This window comes from Cheilinus undulatus, linkage group 13 (genome assembly GCF_018320785.1).
Source record: "Cheilinus undulatus linkage group 13, ASM1832078v1, whole genome shotgun sequence".
Lineage (NCBI taxonomy): Eukaryota > Metazoa > Chordata > Actinopteri > Labriformes > Labridae > Cheilinus > Cheilinus undulatus.
In genome coordinates, this window is record NC_054877.1 from 50,383,017 (window position 1) to 50,399,306 (window position 16,290).

Consider the following 16,290-nt stretch of genomic DNA (forward strand, 5'->3'; position numbering starts at 1 on the left):
CTGGGGGTTAGCACTAACAGAAACAAGGCTGGGGGTTAGCACTTAGAGATTCAAGGCTGGAGGTTAGCACTTAGAGATTCAAGGCTGGGGGTTAGCACTAACAGAAACAAGGCTGGGGGTTAGCACTTAGAGATTCAAGGCTGGGGGTTAGCACTAACAGAAACAAGGCTGGGGGTTAGCACTTAGAGATTCAAGGCTGGAGGTTAGCACTTAGAGATTCAAGGCTGGGGGTTAGCACTTAGAGATTCAAGGCTGGGGGTTAGCACTAACAGAAACAAGGCTGGGGGTTAGCACTTAGAGATACAAAGCTGGGGGTTAGCACTAACAGAAACAAGGCTGGGGGTTAGCACTTAGAGATTCAAGGCTGGGGGTTAGCACTTAGAGATTCAAGGCTGGGGGTTAGCACTAACAGAAACAAGGCTGGGGGTTAGCACTTAGAGATTCAAGGCTGGAGGTTAGCACTAACAGAAACAAGGCTGGGGGTTAGCACTAACAGAAACAAGGCTGGGGGTTAGCACTTAGAGATTCAAGGCTGGGGGTTAGCACTAACAGAAACAAGACTGGGGGTTAGCACTAACAGAAACAAGGCTGGGGGTTAGCACTTAGAGATTCAAAGCTGGGGGTTAGCACTAAGAGATACAAGGCTGGGGGTTAGCACTTAGAGATTCAAGGCTGGGGGTTAGCACTTACAGATACAAGGCTGGGGGTTAGCACTAACAGATACAAGGCTGGGGGTTAGCACTTAGAGATTCAAGGCTGGGGGTTAGCACTAACAGATACAAGGCTGGGGGTTAGCACTAACAGATACAAGGCTGGGGGTTAGCACTTAGCGATTCAAAGATGGGGGTTAGCACTACCAGAAACAAGGCTGGGGGTTAGCACTAACAGATACAAGGCTGGGGGTTAGCACTTAGAGATTCAAAGCTGGGGATTAGCACTTAGAGATTCAAGGCTGGGGTTAGCACTTAGAGATTCAAGGCTGGGGGTTAGCACTTAGAGATTCAAGGCTGGGGGTTAGCACTAACAGATACAAGGATGGGGGTTAGCCCTTACTGATGGAAACAAGGCTGGGGGTTAGCACTAACAGAAACAAGGCTCGGGGTTAGCACTTAGAGATACAAGGCTGGGGGTTAGCACTAACAGAAACAAGGCTGGGGGTTAGCACTTAGAGATTCAAGGCTGGAGGTTAGCACTTAGAGTTTCAAGGCTGGGGGTTAGCACTTAGAGATTCAAGGCTGGGGGTTAGCACTTAGAGATACAAGGCTGGGGGTTAGCACTAACAGAAACAAGGCTGGGGGTTAGCACTTAGAGATTCAAGGCTGGGGGTTAGCACTAACAGAAACAAGGATGGGGGTTAGCACTTAGAGATTCAAGGCTGGAGGTTAGCACTTAGAGATTCAAGGCTGGGGGTTAGCACTTAGAGATTCAAGGCTGGGGGTTAGCACTTAGAGATTCAAGGCTGGGGGTTAGCACTTAGAGATACAAGGCTGGGGGTTAGCACTTAGAGATTCAAGGCTGGAGGTTAGCACTAACAGAAACAAGGCTGGAGGTTAGCACTAACAGGAACAAGGCTGGAGGTTAGCACTTAGAGATTCAAGGCTGGGGGTTAGCACTAACAGAAACAAGGCTGGGGGTTAGCACTTAGAGATTCAAGGCTGGGGGTTAGCACTTAGAGATTCAAGGCTGGGGGTTAGCACTTAGAGATTCAAGGCTGGGGGTTAGCACTTAGAGATTCAAGGCTGGGGGTTAGCACTAACAGATACAAGGCTGGGGTTAGCACTAACAGATACAAGGCTGGGGTTAGCACTTAGCGATTCAAGATGGGGTTAGCACTACCAGAAACAAGGCTGGGGGTTAGCACTAACAGATACAAGGCTGGGGGTTAGCACTTAGAGATTCAAAGCTGGGGATTAGCACTTAGAGATTCAAGGCTGGGGTTAGCACTTAGAGATTCAAGGCTGGGGGTTAGCACTTAGAGATTCAAGGCTGGGGGTTAGCACTAACAGATACAAGGATGGGGGTTAGCCCTTACTGATGGAAACAAGGCTGGGGGTTAGCACTAACAGAAACAAGGCTCGGGGTTAGCACTTAGAGATTCAAGGCTGGGGGTTAGCACTTAGAGATTCAAGGCTGGGGGTTAGCACTAACAGGAACAAGGCTGGGGGTTAGCACTTACAGATACAAGGCTGGGGGTTAGCACTTACAGATACAAGGATGGGGTTAGCAGTAACAGAAACAAGGCTGGGGGTTAGCACTAACAGATACAAGGCTGGGGGTTAGCACTAACAGGAACAAGGCTGGGGGTTAGCACTAACAGATACAAGGATGGGGGTTAGCACTAACAGAAACAAGGCTGGGGGTTAGCACTAACAGATACAAGGATGGGGTTAGCAGTAACAGAAACAAGGCTGGGGGTTAGCACTAACAGATACAAGGCTGGGGGTTAGCACTAACAGGAACAAGGCTGGGGGTTAGCACTAACAGGAACAAGGCTGGGGGTTAGCACTAACAGATACAAGGATGGGGGTTAGCACTAACAGAAACAAGGCTGGGGGTTAGCACTAACAGATACAAGGCTGGGGGTTAGCACTAACAGGAACAAGGCTGGGGGTTAGCACTAACAGATACAAGGATGGGGGTTAGCACTAACAGAAACAAGGCTGGGGGTTAGCACTAACAGGAACAAGGCTGGGGGTTAGCACTTACAGATACAAGGCTGGGGGTTAGCACTAACAGGAACAAGGCTGGGGGTTAGCACTTACAGATACAAGGCTGGGTGTTAGGGTTAATACTAAGGGCTGAGTGGAGAGGTTAGGTGGTCCAGGGTTAGGACTAGGGGCTGAGTGGAGAGCTTAGGTGGTCTAGGGTTAGGACTAGGGGCTGAGTGGAGAGGTTAGGTGGTCTAGGGTTAGGACTAGGGGCTGAGTGGAGAGGTTAGGTGGTCCAGGGTTAGGACTAGGGGCTGAGTGGAGAGCTTAGGTGGTCCAGGGTTAGGACTAGGGGCTGAGTGGAGAGCTTAGGTGGTCTAGGGTTAGGACTAGGGGCTGAGTGGAGAGGTTAGGTGGTCCAGGGTTAGGACTAGGGGCTGAGTGGAGAGGTTAGGTGGTCCAGGGTTAGGACTAGGGGCTGAGTGGAGAGGTTAGGTGGTCTAGGGTTAGGACTAGGGGCTGAGTGGAGAGGTTAGGTGGTCCAGGGTTAGGACTAGGGGCTGAGTGGAGAGGTTAGGTGGTCCAGGGTTAGGACTAGGGGCTGAGTGGAGAGGTTAGGTGGTCCAGGGTTAGGACTAGGGGCTGAGTGGAGAGCTTAGGTGGTCTAGGGTTAGGACTAGGGGCTGAGTGGAGAGCTTAGGTGGTCTAGGGTTAGGTCTAAGGGCTGAGTGGAGAGGTTAGGTGGTCTAGGGTTAGGACTAGGGGCTGAGTGGAGAGGTTAGGTGGTCTAGGGTTAGGACTAGGGGCTGAGTGGAGAGCTTAGGTGGTCTAGGGTTAGGACTAGGGGCTGAGTGGAGAGGTTAGGTGGTCTAGGGTTAGGACTAGGGCCTAAGGGGAGGTAGGTGGGAGTAGTTGGGAGACTGGGCGTGCTCACCTCCAGCAGCATGGGGTTGGTGTACTGTAGAGCTGCCATCTCCTGCTCCAGCTCAGCCTGAGTCTTCTTCTTCAGGTCCACTTTCTGTTCTACCTTACGCTCTTTGGACAAGTCTCCACCAGGGGGCATCATGGGAACTTTATTTTCTGCCCAGGCCTGTAGAGAGGACGCCCCCCATGATTAGAGCTAAATGAATAATGTATAATCGATTTAAATTTACACTGTTTTGGGTTCAATCTAAACTAAAAGGCATATGTGAGCTCACTAAATAAGCGTCCAGGTGTTAACCAGGTGAGTTTACCTGTTGGAACTGTGCTGGGATTGGTTTGGCGTATGGTACTTTTTTCTGAGGGACCTTCTTGGTGTCCTTGCCCATCACCTCGTCCATGCCCCAGTCCAGACCTGGGATAGACATCTCCACCTCAGGAGCCGCCTCTTTACCTGTAAACAGCCATATTTACACCTGGGTTATCACCTGAGGTTGTTACTGTGCAAACAAAGGCAGAAGATCCAGACATCTATCGGGGCAGGCTGTTGTTCTTTATGAATCAAACAGAAGGGATACTCTGGCATGTCCAAATTACACAAATATGTTGTAAACGTTTGTCAGCGTGGGTGGAAATGGAGCCTTAGATGCTGCAGGCCTGGACTCACTGCTCTGCTCCTGCTCCATGGCAGCCTTCAGCTGCTCTGGGATGCCCATACCAGGGATAGACGCCACGTTGTTCAGGTCCACGTCATCTGAAGCACAAACAAAGAGAGGGTGCCAATCAGCAGCTGCTCATCATTCTAACCACCTGCCAGTCGTTCCGAGAACCGCCGCTCACCATACTCCACGCCGTCCTCTGACATCCCGGGGAGCAGGTTCAAGTTGTAGCGGTCTCTCATCTTATCACCGGGCCGGTTCCGTGTCCAGAATTTACTGAAGGAGAAGGATGGAGAAAATTACTGAGGATTAATAACAGAAAGGACACAAACCAAAGAAAAACAGATGATACTCAGAGATCAGACCTGCTGTAGTCCTACATGTATGTATCTCTGCGTTTACCTGTCACAGGTGATCAGACCTGCTGTAGTCCTACATGTATGTATCTCTGCGTTTACCTGTCACAGGTGATCAGACCTGCTGTAGTCCTACATGTATGTATCTCTGCGTTTACCTGTCACAGGTGATCAGACCTGCTGTAGTCCTACATGTATGTATCTCTGCGTTTACCTGTCACAGGTGATCAGACCTGCTGTAGTCCTACATGTATGTATCTCTGCGTTTACCTGTCACAGGTGATCAGACCTGCTGTAGTCCTACATGTATGTATCTCTCGTTTACCTGTCACAGGTGATCAGACCTGCTGTAGTCCTACATGTATGTATCTCTGCGTTTACCTGTCACAGGTGATCAGACCTGCTGTAGTCCTACATGTATGTATCTCTGCGTTTACCTGTCACAGGTGATCAGACCTGCTGTAGTCCTACATGTATGTATCTCTGCGTTTACCTGTCACAGGTGATCAGACCTGCTGTAGTCCTACATGTATGTATCTCTGCGTTTACCTGTCACAGGTGATCAGACCTGCTGTAGTCCTACATGTATGTATCTCTACGTTTACCTGGCACAGGTGAACCTACCTGGTGTGGTCGTTGGAGCCTGAACACAGGATGTGACCCAGCGGATGCCAGGCCAGACTCCAGATCATTCCTTCGTGAGCCATCTCCATGCCTCCGACCTCCTTCTCCACACTGAGAATAAACGCGGCAGCACAGGTGAGAGGGATGGCAAGAGGATGACATCATCAAAGGAAGGGACAGATTGTTGGTGAAGCTAGGGATGCTGACATCTTTATCTTATGATTTTCACCAAATAGTAGGCCATAGGCAGCACTGTCTGGAAAAGTTGGTAGAACTTGCTCCTTGCCAGTTTTTGTAACTTTTCCAAAAGTTGCTGATAAAAGACAGTCTGTGTATGAATAATAATGAGTCTTTTCTACCAGCTTCTTTAATGCAAACAACAGGAAGTGGATCCTGTTTGAGAGCCAGTTCAGACATTCCTGTCACAATTACGAGGCAGGGTTAAAACAGACACTACTATCATTACCCTGTGTGCCAGAAGAGCAGGGAGCCGTCAGAGCCGCCGCTGGCAAACAGACCCTCATGGACGGGATGCCAGGCCACCGCTGAAGACAGAAAATAACAAAAACAAAAAGAAAAAAAAAAAAAAGAAAAAAAGAAACATATAATTCACAACAATTAGCCTTATATATGTGTTCCTGTGGCTAGGGTCTCACTGCTTCCTAGTGTGTCTGTGGCTGGGGTCTCACTGGTTCCTAGTGTCTGTGGCTGTGGTCTCATTAGTCCCTAGTGCTCCTGTGGCCTCACTAGTTCCTAGTGTGTCTGTGGCCATGGTCTCATTAGTTCCTAGTGTATCTGTGGCCGTGGTCTCATTAGTTCCTAGTGTGTCTGTGTCTGTGGTCTCATTAGGTCCTAGTGTTCCTGTGGCTGTGGTCTCATTAGTTCCTAGTGTTCCTGTAACCGTGGTCTCATTAGTTCCTAGTGTGTCTGTGGCCGTGGTCTCATTATTTCCTAGTGTTCCTGTGGATGTGGTCTCAGTAGATCCTAGTGTTCCTGTGGCCTCACTAGTTCCTAGAGTGTATGAGGCTGTGGTCTCATTAGTTCCTAGTGTGTCTGTGGTCTCATTAGTTCCTAGTGTGTCTGTGGCCGTGGTCTCACTAGTTCCTAGTGTTCCTGTGGCTGTGGTCTCGTTAGTTCCTAGTGTGTCTGTGGCCATGGTCTCACTAGTTCCTAGTGTTCCTGTGGCTGTGGTCTCGTTAGTTCCTAGTGTGTCTGTGGCCGTGGTCTCATTAGTTCCTAGTGTTCCTGTGGCTGGGGTCTCATTAGTTCCTAGTGTGTCTGTGGCTGTGGCATCATTAGTTCCTAGTGGTCCTGTGGCTGTGGTCTCATTAGTTCCTAGTGTGTCTGTGGCCTCATTAGTTCCTAGTGTGTCTGTGGTCTCACTAGTTCCTAGTGTGTCTGTGGCCGTGGTCTCATTAGTTCCTAGTGTTCCTGTGGCTGGGGTCTCATTAGTTCCTAGTGTGTCTGTGGCTGTGGCATCATTAGTTCCTAGTGGTCCTGTGGCTGTGGTCTCATTAGTTCCTAGTGTGTCTGTGGCCTCATTAGTTCCTAGTGTGTCTGTGGCTGTGGTCTCACTAGTTCCTAGTGTGTCTGTGGTTGTGGTCTCACAAGTTCCTAGTGTGTCTGTGGTTGTGGTCTCATTAGTTCCTAGTGTGTCTTTGGCTGGGGTCTCACTGGTTCCTAGTGTGTCTGTGGCTGGGGTCTCACTGGTTCCTAGTGTGTCTGTGGCTGTGGTCTCATTAGTTCCTAGTGCTCCTGTGGCCTCACTAGTTCCTAGTGTGTCTGTGGCCATGGTCTCATTAGTTAATAGTGTATCTGTGGCCGTGGTCTCATTAGTTCCTAGTGTGTCTGTGTCTGTGGTCTCATTAGGTCCTAGTGTTCCTGTGGCTATAGTCTCATTAGTTCCTAGTGCTCCTGTGGCCTCTTTAGTTCCTAGTGCGGCGGTGGCTGTGGTCTTCTTAGTTTCTAGTGTGTCTGTGGCTGTGGTCTCATTAGTTCCTAGTGTGTCTGTGGCTGTGGTCTCATTATTTCCTAGTGTTCCTGTGGATGTGGTCTCAGTAGATCCTAGTGTTCCTGTGGCCTCACTAGTTCCTAGAGTGTATGAGGCTGTGGTCTCATTAGTTCCTAGTGTGTCTGTGGCTGTGGTCTCATTAGTTCCTAGTGTGTCTGTGCCTGTGATCTCATTAGTTCCTAGTGTGTGTGTGGCCTCATTAGTTCCTAGTGTGTCTGTGGCTGTGATCTCACTAGTTCCTAGTGTGTCTGTGGCCTCATTAGTTCCTAGTGTGTCTGTGGCTCTGGTCTCACAAGTTCCAAGTGTGTCTTTGATTGTGGTCTCATTAGTTCCTAGTGTGGTTGTGGCCGTGGTCTCATTAGTTCCTAGTGTGTCTGTGGCTGTGGTCTCATTAGCACCTAGTGTGTCTGTGGCTGTGGTCTCAGTAGTTCCTAGTGTGTCTGTGGCTGTGGTCTCATTAGTTCCTAGTGTGTCTGTGGCCTCATTAGTTCCTAGTGTGTCTGTGGCCTCATTAGTTCCTAGTGTATCTGTGGCTGTGGTCTTATTAGCACCTAATGTGTCTGTGGCTGTGGTTTCATTAGTTCCTAGTGCAGCTGTGGCTGTGGTCTCATTAGTACCTAGTGTGTCTGAGGCTGTGGTCTCTTTAGTTCCTAGTGCGGCGATGGCTGTGGTCTTCTTAGTTTCTAGTGTGTCTGTGGCTGTGGTCTCATTTGTTCCTAGTGTGTCTGTGGCCTCATTAGTTCCTAGTGTGTCTGTGGCCTCATTAGTTCCTAGTGTGTCTGTGGCTGTGGCTTCATTAGTTCCTAATGTTCCTGCAGCTGTGGCCTCATTAGTTCCTAGGGTTCCTGTGGCCGTTGCCTCATTAGTTCCTTGTGTGTCTGTGGCTTTGGCCTCATTAGTTCCTTGTGTGTATGTGGCTGTGGTCTCATTAGCACCTAGTGTGTCTGTGGCTGTGGTCTCCTTAGTTTCTAGTGTGTCTGTGGCTGTGGCCTCATTTGTTCCTAGTGTGGCTGTGGCCTCATTAGTTCCTAGTGTGTCTGTGGCCGTGGTGTCATTAGTTCCTAGTGTGTCTGTGGCCTCATTAGTTCCTAGTGTGTCTGTGGCTGTGGCCTCATTAGTTCCTAGTGTGTCTGTGGCTGTGGTGTCATTAGTTCCTAGTGTGTCTGTGGCTGTGGCCTCATTAGTTCCTAGTGTGTCTGTGGCCTCATTAGTTCCTAGTGTGTCTTTGGCCTCATTAGTTCCTAGTGTGTCTGTGGCTGTGGCCTCATTAGTTCCTAGTGTGTCTGTGGCTGTGGTGTCATTAGTTCCTAGTGTGTCTGTGGCCTCATTAGTTCCTAGTGTGTCTGTGGCCTCATTAGTTCCTAGTGTGTCTGTGGCTGTGGTGTCATTAGTTCCTAGTGTGGCTGTGGCCTCATTAGTTCCTAGTGTGTCTGTGGCTGTGGTCTCATTATTTCCTAGTGCGGCTGTGGCTGTGGTCTCCTTAGTTTCTAGTGTGTCTGTGGCTGTGGCCTCATTTGTTTCTAGTGTGGCTGTGGCCTCATTAGTTCCTAGTGTGTCTGTGGCCATGGTGTCATTAGTTCCTAGTGTGTCTGTGGCTGTGGCCTCATTAGTTCCTAGTGTGTCTGTGGCTGTGGTGTCATTAGTTCCTAGTGTGTCTGTGGCTGTGGCCTCATTAGTTCCTAGTGTGTCTGTGGCTGTGGTGTCATTAGTTCCTAGTGTGTCTGTGGCTGTGGCCTCATTAGTTCCTAGTGTGTCTGTGGCCTCATTAGTTCCTAGTGTGTCTTTGGCCTCATTAGTTCCTAGTGTGTCTGTGGCTGTGGCCTCATTAGTTCCTAGTGTGTCTGTGGCTGTGGTGTCATTAGTTCCTTGTGTGTCTGTGGCCTCATTAGTTCCTAGTGTGTCTGTGGCTGTGGCCTCATTAGTTCCTAGTGTGTCTGTGGCCTCATTAGTTCCTAGTGTGTCTTTGGCCTCATTAGTTCCTAGTGTGTCTGTGGCTGTGGCCTCATTAGTTCCTAGTGTGTCTGTGGCTGTGGTGTCATTAGTTCCTAGTGTGTCTGTGGCCTCATTAGTTCCTAGTGTGTCTGTGGCTGTGGTGTCATTAGTTCCTAGTGTGGCTGTGGCCTCATTAGTTCCTAGTGTGGCTGTGGCTGTGGTCTGACTCACCTGTGGCCTCCTTCTTGTGTCCTCTAAACACCTGGAGTTCCTCCTTCAGGTTTCTGATGTCGAACAGTTTACACAGATGGTCACGTGATGCTGTTAGCAGCCAATTACCATTCAGATTCCACTTCACCTCCATCACTGTGTTCTTGTGGGCGTGGCTAACACATGGAGACAAAGACAGAGTCTCAGACAGCACTCCTTAAATGGACATTAGGGTGCACTCGATCAGTTGGCAGAGGAATAACTGGTAACCAGATAACCGCTAGAATGCTCAGTTAACCAACACAGGGCCCGATCGAACCCGACTGAGTCGGTTGAATATGCGATTAATCAACATTGGAGCCGATAAAGAACTCGACTGAACTACATGAGAACTGATAAAACACGATTAAGAGGAGAACTGATAAAACACGATTAATTAAGAGGAGAACTGATAAAACACGAATAATTAAGAGGAGAACTGATAAAACACGATTAATTAAGAGGAGAACTGATGAAAAAAGATTAATTAAGGGGAGAACCGATAAAACACACAATTAATTAAGAAGAGAACTGATGAAACACGATTAATTAAGAGGAGAACTGATAAAACACGAATAATTAAGAGGAGAACTGATAAAACACGATTAATTAAGAGGAGAACTGATGAAAAAAGATTAATTAAGGGGAGAACTGATAAAACACACGATTAATTAAGAGGAGAACTGATAAAACACACGATTAATTAAGAGGAGAACTGATAAAACACACGATTAATTAAGAGGAGAACTGATAAAACACGATTAATTAAGAGGAGAACTGATAAAACATGATTAATTAAGAGGAGAACCGATAAAACACGATTAATTAAAAGGAGAACTGATAAAACACACGATTAATTAAGAGGAGAACTGATAAAACACGATTAATTAAGAGGAGAATTGATGAAAAAAGATTAATTAAGGGGAGAACCGATAAAACACACAATTAATTAAGAAGAGAACTGATGAAACACGATTAATTAAGGGGAGAACTGATAAAACACGATTAATTAAGAGGAGAACTGATAAAACACACGATTAATTAAGGGGAGAACTGATAAAACACGATTAATTAAAAGAACTGATAAAACACACGATTAATTAAGAGGAGAACTGATAAAACACAAGATTAATTAAAAGGAGAACTGATAAAACACACGATTAATTAAGGGGAGAACCGATAAAACACGATTAATTAAGAGGAGAACCGATAAAACACATGATTAATTAAGAGGAGAACCGATAAAACACGATTAATTAAGAGGAGAACTGATAAAACACGATTAATTAAGAGGAGAACTGATAAAACACGATTAATTAAGAGGAGAACTGATAAAACACACGATTAATTAAGGGGAGAACTGATAAAACACAAGATTAATTAAGAGGAGAACTGATAAAACACACGATTAATTAAGGGGAGAACCGATAAAACACGATTAATTAAGAGGAGAACTGATAAAACACGATTAATTAAGAGGAGAACCGATAAAACACGATTAATTAAAAGGAGAACTGATAAAACACACGATTAATTAAGAGGAGAACTGATAAAACACGATTAATTAAGAGGAGAATTGATGAAAAAAGATTAATTAAGGGGAGAACCGATAAAACACACAATTAATTAAGAAGAGAACTGATGAAACACGATTAATTAAGGGGAGAACTGATAAAACACGATTAATTAAGAGGAGAACTGATAAAACACACGATTAATTAAGGGGAGAACTGATAAAACACGATTAATTAAAAGAACTGATAAAACACACGATTAATTAAGAGGAGAACTGATAAAACACAAGATTAATTAAAAGGAGAACTGATAAAACACACGATTAATTAAGGGGAGAACCGATAAAACACGATTAATTAAGAGGAGAACCGATAAAACACATGATTAATTAAGAGGAGAACCGATAAAACACGATTAATTAAGAGGAGAACTGATAAAACACGATTAATTAAGAGGAGAACTGATAAAACACGATTAATTAAGAGGAGAACTGATAAAACACACGATTAATTAAGGGGAGAACTGATAAAACACAAGATTAATTAAGAGGAGAACTGATAAAACACACGATTAATTAAGGGGAGAACCGATAAAACACGATTAATTAAAAGGAGAACTGATAAGACACACGATTAATTAAGGGGAGAACTGATAAAACACGATTAATTAAGAGGAGAACCGATAAAACACGATTAATTAAGAGGAGAACCGATAAAACACACGATTAATTAAGAGGAGAACTGATAAGACACACGATTAATTAAGGGGAGAACTGATAAAACACGATTAATTAAGAGGAGAACCGATAAAACACGATTAATTAAGGGGAGAACCGATAAAACACGATTAATTAAAAGGAGAACTGATAAGACACACGATTAATTAAGAGGAGAACCGATAAAACACACGATTAATTAAGAGGAGAACCGATAAAACACACGATTAATTAAGAGGAGAACCGATAAAACACGATTAATTAAAAGGAGAACTGATAAAACACATGATTAATTAAGAGGAGAACCGATAAAACACGATTAATTAAAAGGAGAACTGATAAAACACACGATTAATTAAGAGGAGAACCGATAAAACACGATTAATTAAAAGGAGAACTGATAAAACACACGATTAATTAAGAGGAGAACCGATAAAACACAATTAATTAAGAGGAGAACTGATAAAACACGATTAATTAAGAGGAGAACTGATAAAACACGATTAATTAAGAGGAGAACTGATAAAACACGATTAATTAAGAGGAGAACTGATAAAACACGATTAATTAAGAGGAGAACTGATAAAACACGATTAATTAAGAGGAGAACTGATAAAACACGATTAATTAAGAGGAGAACTGATAAAACACGATTAATTAAGAGGAGAACTGATAAAACACGATTAATTAAGAGGAGAACTGATAAAACACACGATTAATTAAGAGGAGAACTGATAAAACACAAGATTAATTAAGAGTAGAACTGATAAAACACACGATTAATTAAGAGGAGAACCGATAAAACACGATTAATTAAAAGGAGAACTGATAATACACACGATTAATTAAGGGGAGAACTGATAAAACACGATTAATTAAGAGGAGAACCGATAAAACACGATTAATTAAGAGGAGAACCGATAAAACACGATTAATTAAGAGGAGAACTGATAAGACACACGATTAATTAAGGGGAGAACTGATAAAACACGATTAATTAAGAGGAGAACCGATAAAACACGATTAATTAAGGGGAGAACCGATAAAACACGATTAATTAAAAGGAGAACTGATAATACACACGATTAATTAAGAGGAGAACCGATAAACACACGATTAATTAAGAGGAGAACCGATAAAACACGATTAATTAAAAGGAGAACTGATAAAACACATGATTAATTAAGAGGAGAACCGATAAAACACGATTAATTAAAAGGAGAACTGATAAAACACACGATTAATTAAGAGGAGAACCGATAAAACACGATTAATTAAAAGGAGAACTGATAAAACACACGATTAATTAAGAGGAGAACCGATAAAACACAATTAATTAAGAGGAGAACTGATAAAACACGATTAATTAAAAGGAGAACTGATAAAACACACGATTAATTAAGAGGAGAACCGATAAAACACGATTAATTAAGAGGAGAACTGATAAAACACGATTAATTAAGAGGAGAACTGATAAAACACGATTAATTAAGAGGAGAACTGATAAAACACGATTAATTAAGAGGAGAACTGATAAAACACGATTAATTAAGAGGAGAACTGATAAAACACACGATTAATTAAGAGGAGAACTGATAAAACACGATTAATTAAGAGGAGAACTGATAAAACACACGATTAATTAAGGGGAGAACTGATAAAACACAAGATTAATTAAGAGGAGAACTGATAAAACACACGATTAATTAAGGGGAGAACCGATAAAACACGATTAATTAAAAGGAGAACTGATAAGACACACGATTAATTAAGGGGAGAACTGATAAAACACGATTAATTAAGAGGAGAACCGATAAAACACGATTAATTAAGAGGAGAACCGATAAAACACGATTAATTAAGAGGAGAACTGATAAGACACACGATTAATTAAGGGGAGAACTGATAAAACACGATTAATTAAGAGGAGAACCGATAAAACACGATTAATTAAGGGGAGAACCGATAAAACACGATTAATTAAAAGGAGAACTGATAAGACACACGATTAATTAAGAGGAGAACCGATAAAACACACGATTAATTAAGAGGAGAACCGATAAAACACGATTAATTAAAAGGAGAACTGATAAAACACATGATTAATTAAGAGGAGAACCGATAAAACACGATTAATTAAAAGGAGAACTGATAAAACACACGATTAATTAAGAGGAGAACCGATAAAACACGATTAATTAAAAGGAGAACTGATAAAACACACGATTAATTAAGAGGAGAACCGATAAAACACAATTAATTAAGAGGAGAACTGATAAAACACGATTAATTAAGAGGAGAACTGATAAAACACACGATTAGCCGCGGAAGAATCGGCAGAACACATGATTAATCGGCAGAAGAGCCGCAGAGCCCGATTAATTGACAGAAGAACTGACAGAGAAGAGCCGATAGAGCTTGATTAATTGACAGAAGAACTGACAGAGAAGACCCGATAGAGCTCGATTAATTGACAGAAGAACCAATCGAACACAAGAGTGGCGAGGGGAGACGCCAGAGACCGGGATTAATCTACAGAAGAGAGGACCCTAGATGTTGGTGTTTGAAATAACCTGATGAGTCAAGTCAGTGAAGGGTTATTCAAACGTGGGTAATCAGATCCAGGATCAGGTTCTCAGACTCACAGCGTTGCCAGGCTCTGCCCCGTCTTGGGGTCCCAGAATTTGATTGGCTGTTGGCTGTCTTTGCTGCCCGACACCACCAGCCCTTTGGTGGGATGCCAGTCGACACACTTGACATCGGCGCCGTGACCTGCAGATGGAGACAGACGCTGGTTAACTCTGATTGGTCAGATGGGAGGGAGACTCGTCTTTATGACTTTAGTTGGTTTGATCATTGAGGACCGGGTCTTAGAGTCTCTCTTAGAGACAGAAACAGGATTTAAATCTTAATGTGGGCTCTAGTTTCCCGTTTGAATTATGACCTTAATTATCCTGTATAATGGAGTTTGGCCCCGCCCCCTGTGGTTCTCAGCCTACCTCACCTTCTGCAGATTGATCTAACATCCTCTACGCTGCAGTAAAGACGAGGATCATCAGGAGAAACCCTCCAGAAAAAACAACTATTAAACAGGTAGAGGGGCGTGGCAGCCAAAGAACCTTCTAGACTTTAACACCCTGAAAGAGTTAAAGATAGACACTGAAACTTTAAAATATAAAAAATGTTCATGTTAATATAGAAGACTGCTGTTTTTATTTATTATACTGGTTTAATTATGTTATTTTTATAATTATTCTTAGTATTATTATTTTTGTTATCATTAGTATTATTATTATTGTTACTATCATTATTATTATTATTATATTATTGTTATTATTATTATTACTATTATTACTATTATTAGGGCCAGAGCACCGACCTCGGAGCGAGGACCCTATTGTATCTGTAGCCGTTATTATTTTTTTCCTGACTGGGAAAAGGCAAATTTGGGGACCTTAACATGCTCAAAAACTCACCAAACTTTACCCTAAATTGTCCCCCGCGAGAAATAATAACCTTTTGGTGGAACCCTGCAAATCTGTCCAGCAGTCGATAGTGGGCGTGGCCAAAAGTGATATAGGGCCGTGGGTAACACCTACATGCACCAAAATTGGTACACATATGTATCATGATGAGACGACATTACGGCCATCCTCTAAAATGTACAGGAAATGCGCTACGAAGCGTCAAACGCCAAATTTTGGCGTTTTCAGAAAAGCACACGACGCATTTGAACAAACTCGTCCGAGGGCGTTCAACTGATGGACTCCAGAATTTTTTACAGAAACTAGACAACCTTGAGACCCCACGTTGTGCTATCTGTGACTTTTCATCAGTAGGCGGGGCCGTAATAGGGCCCCGATTTTGCCCGATTTTTGATGTTTTTTACAGCAAATTTCACACTTTAAGGCATTATAACTTCTAAGAGCTTATGTCAATCATCACCAAACTTCACATGGATAATCACACAAACATCCTGAATACAACCATGCATCAATATCAGCAGTCTGTCACAGCGCCCCCTTCTGGCAGGTGAACATTTTTTGCCTTAATTTTTCACATGTGATTTGTGGGTTGCCACTAAAAATCCACCGTTCAACCTAGGCCTATGATTGTCGCTGTGCATGTGGATCAACATCAGAGCTACAAAAAAGCCATTTGAACCCATGCCAAAATCCCAACAGGAAGTCCACCAGTGTCGTCCCAATATGACAATACCACTTCTTCTCTGGCTCTGCCCAAATGGTTAAACTGTCATAACTCTGGAACACATTGTTCTATCTGACACAAATGTCATGTGCTTGATAACAGTCCACTCTAGAACACATTCAGCTTTGAACAATTTCAAAAATATTATAGCGCCCCCTCTGGCAAGAGAAAGTCTCTCTCACATTCCAGTACCTACATGGTTGGCTGAATCACGCTGAAATTCTCTCAGGTTGTGTCCAAGGAGTTGTCCTCACACGTATCCGAGGGAAAAAATTTTACGCAAGAAGGCGTGGCCATGGCGATTTTTTGTCTGCCATAAAACAGGAAGTAGAATTTTCAGGGGCTTGTGATACTCGTAAAGCAATCAAACTCGGTGAAAAAATTCTCGTAGGCATGTTGAAATTATTGGTGGGTTGTTTTATTGGTGGGCGTGGCCTATTGGCCAATGGCG

At 43.8% G+C, this 16,290-nt stretch overlaps 1 protein-coding gene across 2 annotated transcripts in view; it reads right to left on the reverse strand.

Moving 5' to 3' along the window:
- The window catches only part of wdr33 (WD repeat domain 33), a 74,195-nt gene that overhangs the window by 6,658 nt on the left and 51,247 nt on the right, over window positions 1-16,290 (reverse strand). For both annotated transcript variants that reach the window (XM_041803322.1, XM_041803321.1), the window contains exons 8-15: window positions 14,276-14,402; window positions 9,383-9,537; window positions 5,675-5,753; window positions 5,209-5,319; window positions 4,410-4,504; window positions 4,237-4,323; window positions 3,884-4,023; window positions 3,583-3,738 (exon numbers count right to left, since the gene is read on the reverse strand). In XM_041803322.1, the coding sequence (XP_041659256.1) occupies window positions 3,583-3,738; window positions 3,884-4,023; window positions 4,237-4,323; window positions 4,410-4,504; window positions 5,209-5,319; window positions 5,675-5,753; window positions 9,383-9,537; window positions 14,276-14,402 (950 nt within the window). The remainder of the gene's footprint in view (window positions 1-3,582; window positions 3,739-3,883; window positions 4,024-4,236; window positions 4,324-4,409; window positions 4,505-5,208; window positions 5,320-5,674; window positions 5,754-9,382; window positions 9,538-14,275; window positions 14,403-16,290) is intronic.